This window comes from Abrus precatorius, unplaced genomic scaffold (genome assembly GCF_003935025.1).
Source record: "Abrus precatorius isolate BTA unplaced genomic scaffold, Abrus_2018 Scaffold3, whole genome shotgun sequence".
Classification (NCBI taxonomy): Eukaryota; Viridiplantae; Streptophyta; class Magnoliopsida; order Fabales; family Fabaceae; genus Abrus; species Abrus precatorius.
Window position 1 is genome coordinate 2,236,412 of NW_020874373.1, and position 7,976 is coordinate 2,244,387.

At 33.7% G+C, this 7,976-nt stretch overlaps 2 protein-coding genes across 2 annotated transcripts; both read left to right on the plus strand.

The window, feature by feature from the left end:
- The first annotated feature begins 772 nt into the window (after positions 1-772).
- LOC113860849 (probable glycosyltransferase At5g03795) lies at positions 773-3,908 on the plus strand. The gene is made up of 4 exons (XM_027493372.1): positions 773-1,132; positions 2,344-2,579; positions 2,778-3,126; positions 3,240-3,908. The coding sequence occupies exons 1-4, from the start codon at positions 773-775 to the stop codon at positions 3,906-3,908; spliced, it is 1,614 nt and encodes a 537-aa protein (XP_027349173.1).
- Positions 3,909-5,276: 1,368 nt separating this feature from the next.
- Positions 5,277-6,258, plus strand: LOC113863732 (embryonic protein DC-8-like). Its single transcript, XM_027497410.1, has 2 exons — positions 5,277-5,972; positions 6,061-6,258. The coding sequence occupies exons 1-2, from the start codon at positions 5,277-5,279 to the stop codon at positions 6,256-6,258; spliced, it is 894 nt and encodes a 297-aa protein (XP_027353211.1).
- The last annotated feature ends 1,718 nt before the right edge of the window (positions 6,259-7,976 follow it).

Here is a 7,976-nt window from a genome sequence, read left to right on the forward strand (position 1 = left end):
ATAATGATTAATTTTTATTTTTTAACATAATAATAATAATAATAATATCTAAATTTAGTCACAATACACGTTATCACATATTAAAACACAAAAGTCAATCATTCTCAACAGTAAGATGAAAATATTAAAAGCTACATTATAAACAAATTAGTATGTGTTAACTTGATACAACTAGTAACTATCATCTAGCATTCATTTATTTTGACCATTCACTAATCTTAAATGTAATCTAACAATACTTAATTATAGTCCATCGGTTGACCATATATTTTAATAATTGATTATAAAATTTAACTAAATAGAATATACAAATATAAAGGAAAACATTATTAATGCTAAGATTTATAATATTTGTTCATTCTCTTCTCACATTCATCTTATAGCTTTTTTTTTTTTCCTTATCTTTCTAATCTTTAAAAAAAGCGCAAATTTATTATACAAAACACAAGTATGAGGTGTAGGTAAAAGGAAAAGGGAAGGGTAAAACCGGAAATCCGAAAAGTTGCATGCAAAAACTCGGATTTTGAGGGCAAAGTGTGAGGACGCTTGGCCTGAGATGGCACCAATTTATTACCAACATTTCTCCTTCCTCTCAGCATCCTATTCCCATGTCACCAAAACTCTCTTCTAAAACCTCTCTTCTCTTCTCTTCTTTCTTTCTTTCTTTATTCTCTGTAAACAAAACACAAGCATGACTTCTGCAACCAGCTAGGTAGAGTACACAAATTAACCTTGTTCAGGAATTCTGCTGCAAGATTAACGAGATATTTCAATGGGTGTTGGTAAATGGAGTTATTCTGCATGGAGGAGGGCTTCAGAGTCATCTTCCTCCACGAAGCTCTTGTTGTTCATGATACCTCTTATTGTGGTTGCCGGCCTTGTTTCTATATTGGGTCCTAACCCCATTGCTAATCCACCTCTGTTTTTGAGCTCTGTTAATTCCTCTTCATCAACCAGTGGTGTTGTCACCACTAAGGAGGCCCCAGATGAAGTGAAACAGAGAGAAGAGATAGTGGTGATGGCTGTGGATTTTCACGGCAAGGAAGAGAAAGCTATCTCTGATGACACTGACTTCAATCACTCTTCTACACCACCATTTTCCGTTCAGGCTATACAAACACCTCAACAATTTGTAAGCTTTTTATTTTCCTTTAATTCAATCCTTAAATATTGTTTCTTTTTTTTTTAATCAATATAGCACCGGTGAATAACAAGTACTGTGGAAGCCTCTCTGATGGAAATTTCGTGAAATATCAGATGATTGTTCTGTTCAAGAAGAAAAGAATATACAGATTAAAAAAATCATAACTCAGGCTATTGGCTTTTCTTTCAATTTCCCTCTTAATTTGTAAATGCGCTATTCTTTGAGAACGCCAATAATGACTAGATATCGACTTAATGTTTAACCTTTTTCTTTAATTTTGCAGAAAAATGGAGAAATTTAATTAAACCGCTTTTCTTTCCTTTATTATCCGAGTGAAGGGAGAGAGATCCTGTTACATACTTTCTTTGTGTTCTCATTTTAAGCTCTTTTTTTTTATGATAAAATTTTTAGAATAAGGGGTGATACCTGAAAATATCGGGTTCAAACAGCACTTAATTTTTTTTTCTTGAATGAAATTGTAAATGAAGACAAATTTGCACCGTTTCCTGTCATGAGAAATTTAAAATTAAAATTTGACAGACCATTCCGTTTTGGTATACGCACTGCTGTTATATCTATATTGTCTTAATATAATATTTTGTTTTATAGTTCATGTTTTGGAAGCAATTTTACTCGGTGAAATGTAGGGAATTGAAATAGTGAAAATTGCTGTATCAACTTGGATGTTACCCTGTAATTGTTGCCATAACGTGGCGATCCTAGGAGTTGTTTACGGATTTGAGGAATTCAGAGTTAAATTTATTGATTATGCTATGCTCCTTTTGAATGGTAACTTTGTGCATACGCAAATGAACGTGAAACCCCCTCGCCTGCCCTTGGGTTTTTCACTTTTAAGATATTTTAGTTGGTTTACAATTTGCTATTTGTTTCTACAAGCTACCGCATTAAATTGAACTTTTGGGAGAATTACAAATATTTGGTCGTGGTAATCTTTTACATTATTTTTGGATAGTTTTCATTTTAGAGGGGAATTAGTTTATTTTCTACATTTAACCCCTTCACATGAACCAATGATTATGAAAGAGTTGGTTAAAAGTACTTGTCAACTTCACATAAGGAGGGGAAAATACAACTGAGGTTACGCAAATTCTGATGTCATTCTAATATCATCGAAATTAAAATCTTAGCCATTTGTGTTATAAATAAATGTGATGATGACCCATCATTTTATTTACCAGAACAAATATGAAGAAAATGTTTCCCATATTTCGCCCAATGTGGTTCCTGTGAACGAGTCTAATGTTCCACCGTGGAGACCGAAGCTGCAAAGAAAATTCAGCATCTTAGATAGAACCGAAGCTGGTCTATTACAAGCTCGAGCTGCAATTAGAGAAGCAAGAAACGGGAATCAAACCCAAGATATAGACTATGTTCCAGTTGGACCAATGTATAACAATGCTAACGCATTTCACAGGTAAATAATGCACCGCTTCATTTAATTTTCATTTTGATGAACTTTTATCCTGTAACATATCTAGTATCAAATATACCTCTCTGAGAGTAATATTCACAATCACTATGAATAGGCTCTGGCCAATTCTTTCAATATCACATGTCTATAATGTTGAATATAATTCATTATTCCCTTATTTTTGTGAAATTGCTATGACAGGAGTTACTTAGAAATGGAGAAACATTTCAAAGTATATGTCTACGAAGAAGGGGAGCCTCCGGTTTTTCACAATGGACCTTGCAAAAGCATATACTCAATGGAGGGAAATTTTATCCATACTATAGAGATGAATGAGCAATTCCGAACAAGAGACCCCGAGAAGGCCCATGTATATTTCCTACCTTTTAGTGTAGCAATGATGGTCCAATTTGTATATGTACGTGACTCTCATGACTTTGGCCCCATCAAAAAGACTGTCACGGATTATGTCAACGTCATTGCCGCAAGATATCCCTATTGGAACCGAAGCCTTGGAGCTGATCATTTCATGCTTGCTTGCCATGATTGGGTAATTAATTAGATCACACTATTATTTATTCATAATCCATGCTTTGTTGATTTAAGATAGATAACGCAATGTTGTTGTACCAAATATTCAATTTTTATTTTCTTGTCTTTCAGGGGCCAGAGGCTTCACTTTCCGTTGACAACTTGCACAAGAATTCGATTCGTGTGCTGTGCAATGCTAACACCTCTGAGGGATTCAAACCTTCAAAGGATGTATCTTTGCCAGAAATTAATCTCCAAACGGGTTCAATAAATGGTTTGATTGGTGGGCCATCAGCATCTAGACGTTCAGTCTTGGCCTTCTTTGCTGGTGGGCTTCATGGCCCAATTAGGCCTGTTCTTCTTGAACACTGGGAAAACAAAGACAATGACATCCAAGTTCACAAGTACCTTCCAAAGGGTGTGTCCTACTATGAAATGTTGAGAAAGAGCAAGTTTTGCCTTTGTCCCAGTGGGTATGAGGTAGCAAGCCCAAGAGTGGTGGAGGCAATATACACAGGGTGTGTCCCAGTGCTCATTTCAGATCATTATGTTCCTCCATTCAATGATGTTTTGAATTGGAAGTCATTTTCCGTTGAGGTATCAGTGAAGGATATTCCTTACTTGAAGGAAATTCTGATGAGTATTTCTCCAAGGCAGTATATAAGAATGCAAAGAAGAGTTGGACAAGTTAGGAGGCACTTTGAGGTACACTCTCCTCCTAAGAGATACGACGTGTTCCATATGATCCTTCATTCTGTGTGGCTTAGAAGATTGAACTTCAGACTTCACGATGATCAATAGCTCGTATATTATTACCACGATTAACAAAGTTTTTCAGATTCGCAATGTAAAATGGTGTATTTTTTTCCTGTCGTGTAAAAAATTGTCATAAGTTAAAATAAAATTCTACTTTCCCATGTTCGATGCCATGTCCATTATATTTTATTACTTATTAGACAAAATATCATATTACTTATCTTCCATGATCTAATTAAATTGTTCAAAATTCATTACACAAAGATATTTGCTTATCTTACAGAACATAAAATTGTTAAAAAAAGAAAAAGATCGTAGTGAAGTTGAGAAGTAATGTTGAATAGACTGGATCCCATACATTTGTCTAAGGAATGTGTAACGATGGCTATGGGTGAATGATTATAAAATGTGTAACTTTCGTTTATGTTTTGTTTTTGGCAGAGTCAATTTGCGTCTAACTGAGTTGAGCTTTAACATGCGATTTTCAAATGTGAATCCCATCATAGTTTAAGAGTATAATTAACAAATGCTTTTGTTTAGACTCAACGTGTATAATGGGCACATTCATAAAAAACGTTCAAATAAAAATTTTCACCAGCGTGCATTACATAATTAAAACTTCTACCCGAATAACAATATTCGTATTACTTGGTCAGTTTCCGTTCAAATCCCATGTCTTTCTACGTAAAATATTAATTTAATATGTTTTCAATCCCATCATTCATTAAATGAAAAAAGATTATTCAAACTCGAGCCCTAGATACTTTTTACGTATTTATTAGTCAGTATAAAGTAAGTATATCTTCATAAAAATTAAATTCTATAAACCCATAATACACTAAACTTCCCTCACCATATATTTATACAATACTTTCTATTATTGGACAAGTTATGCTATTAAGTATTACTATAAAACAATTTATACGAAAACAGTCATAAATAACTATATATGAATCATCAAATATTTAAAATATGGAATGAATGTAAACATAAGAGGGAAATTATCCAGATAATTTATTTATGAACGCGAAACAAGACATGCTCATGTGGCGGTCAGACAAAACAAAAGGAACTGAATTAGCCTGAATCGTGCCACGTCGTTTTTCGAAATATAGATGTCACCACAGAGGAGCATCCCAGAGGCTACGCGTCACACCTACATTTTCTGCCACTGCCATTTCCCTCCACGTGTCACTTCACTATAAATCTCTCCTCCACGTGTCACTCTCCCCTAATCCCATCCTCCTTAATGTTCAATGCTTCAAATGGATATATATACATGAAACACCCACCTTATCTCCTTCACATCCAATCCATATCCATCACCACCTTTCGCATAAGAAATTCAAAAGCCAGTTCTTTGAAAAATCAGTTACAGTTGGGCGAAAAAGAAACTTTGTGAATAATCGATCAATGGCGTCGAGGCAACAATTCAAGGAAGACAGAGCTGAAGCAGCCGCGAAGCTTGCTGCGAAAGACATTGGAGATATCAACAGAGCAAATGAACGTGAAGAGGGATATACACTGCACTCCGATGCTCACTTCAAGCAAGCACGAGCTGAAGCAGCTGCAAAGCTTGCTGCTAAGGATCTTGAAGACGTTAATAGAGCAAGAGAGAGTGCAATGCAAGAACAACGTGAGGATGAACAGCAAAAACCCAGTGTGATAGGGTCCATGTTTAGAGCAGCCAAGGAAGCTGTGGTTGGCAAGCCTCAGGAGGGTGCGGAAGTGAGAGATAGATCGGTTGAAAACCCACCTGGGGTTTATGATTCTACCTGGGAAAAGACCAAGGAAACGAAGGATGCAGCGAAACAAAAGGCTGAGGAGTATGCAGATTATGCATCTCAGAAAGCAAAAGAAACCAAGGACAAGACGATGGACAAGGCTGGGGAGTACAAGGATTATGCTGCAGATAAGGCTAAGGAAGCTAAAGATGCTACAGTGCAAAAAGCTGGAGAGTACAAGGACTACACAGCTGAGAAGGCGAAAGAAGGAAAGGACAATGCAGTTGGGAAGCTTGGGGAGCTGAAGGATTCTGCTGCTGATGCTGCCAAAAAGGCTATGGGTCTCTTCACTGGCAGGAAAGAGGAAGCAATGGAGAAGACGAAGGTTTTTGAAGAGTTTTAATTCTCTTAGATTGATTAATTAAATAATTAATTAATCTTATGTTAAGATGATGTAATTGTTGTGCATGCAGGAAAAAGTGAGTGGAACAGAGGAAGTGAGGGACTACGGAGGTGGGCGCGGTAGAGATAAGATGGTGATCGAAGTGGAAGAGTCTCGGCCAGGAGCGATGGCGGATACGCTGAAGGTAGCAGAGCAGGTTATGAGCGATGTGGGACGCTTCGATGATGAAGGAGTTGTTCATGTGGAGCGTCGTCGGGAGAAAATGTGATACCATCATAATATCTATATCCATGTAGATTTGACCCGTTCAAATAGTGTAATTGGATGGGGATATCAGGTTATGTATGCGTTTGTTGTGTAATAATGTGTTTCCCCCAATTTTAATGGATCACCTTCGGCTTTCTTTCTAAAGAAAATAACTTACTTTTAAGTAGAAAACAATGAGGATTTGCTCATGTTGAATTAATTTATTTATTGTAAACATGAAAAACTTTTAATTAATAGAACAAATTTTTATTTTATCACTTTATATACTCAAATCTTATAAGAAATTTTTGAAAATTAATAAAAAATACAACTTTTAGTTTGAAGTTGGGAAAGTTTCGAATGCAGCATTATAATAACATTCCAATCACATTCTTATATAAAAAAAATAGAAACTATTGAAGTTAGCTTATCAAACGATTTTAGTTAATAATGTATATAATAATATTTTTAACTAATGGTTTTATTTTCTGTTTTAATTATATGAGTCAAATCTTATCATCAACTATTTTTGTGGGGATGATTGTGAGTGAGTAATCCACAATCAATTATTTAATGACAATGATCACCAATCTGATCGATCAAAAGAATAGCCATAATGTGCCTGTCATGTAAAATTCGTGTTCATTTTGTAGCAATTAAAAAAGTTCATTGAATAATTTATATAAGATGATATATTTCGCAATGAATGTTGACAGGTTTTCACTGGTTAATAATTGTCACCACTCACCAGGTGATATCACGTGAAACGCATTCATATCCGAGCATTTAGTTATGATTATAGTTAGGTTTAATTGTATTTTTAGTTTTCATGTTTTATTTTATATGTGATTTTAGTTTATTTAATTTTAATTGTTTGTATTTATTCTTTTAGTTTTTAGTTAAATAAAAGATCAAATTATGTTTTTTAATTAAACACCACTTTTCATTAATGATTATTATTTTTTCCAAATATTTAATTAGATAAGAATGAAACAGTTTATATCTCGTAATCAGTTTGAAATTGGGTCTTATTTTCGACACCAGTTTAAACACCAGGTCTTATTCTTTGTGATTGATTTATGGTGAATTTTGTTGTTACTTATTTTATATTTTATTATTTAAAGATATATAGACATATTAAAAATTTCAACAAATGTTATATTAAAATATTTATTTGTGCTACATTCATTTTAATTTTTAAATTTATTACAAATTCACTTTGTTCATAAGTAAAAAAATAACAAATAAAAGATATAATTATATTAGTAAGTTAAATTAATTATTCACAATATTAAATAAAGATATAGTAAGAAACTTTTTAATTATTTTAAATAATATATTTAAACATAAGTAAAAATACAAAAGATCTTAAATATGAAAATTAGCTGACGATAATTAAAGAATCTAGTTAGCTGTATTATTGACGACCTAAAACCAAAATAATGTCAAAAGGTATGAATCAAAATTATAATCAACAACTCTTTTCAATCTTTCACAAAAATAAAATAAAAATATGAATGTTACCCGTGATTTTTCAAATTTCAAACATAATCATTATTGAACTTTGAATCTGTGAAGATTCATTACCCTTTGGGAATCTCTAATATGACCCACGAGCAGGATAGACTGAAAAGCAACAAAGAAGGAAAATTATTATACGCAAAATCATCACTATAATATGGCGACGATTTTGTGAATCTAACAGCGGCCAGTAACACTTTTGAAACCTTATTGTTTGAG

What these genes read in the sequence shown, in the direction of transcription:
- LOC113863732 (XM_027497410.1), top strand. Translation starts at nt 5,277, where the DNA reads ATGGCGTCGAGGCAACAATTCAAGGAAGACAGAGCTGAAGCAGCCGCG. An exon ending in AAGCAATGGAGAAGACGAAG is followed by an intron (nt 5,973 to 6,060) that starts GTTTTTGAAGAG and finishes TTGTGCATGCAG; the next exon opens with GAAAAAGTGAGTGGAACAGA.
- LOC113860849 (XM_027493372.1), top strand. Translation starts at nt 773, where the DNA reads ATGGGTGTTGGTAAATGGAGTTATTCTGCATGGAGGAGGGCTTCAGAG. An exon ending in AATGCTAACGCATTTCACAG is followed by an intron (nt 2,580 to 2,777) that starts GTAAATAATGCA and finishes TTGCTATGACAG; the next exon opens with GAGTTACTTAGAAATGGAGA. An exon ending in TGCTTGCTTGCCATGATTGG is followed by an intron (nt 3,127 to 3,239) that starts GTAATTAATTAG and finishes CTTGTCTTTCAG; the next exon opens with GGGCCAGAGGCTTCACTTTC.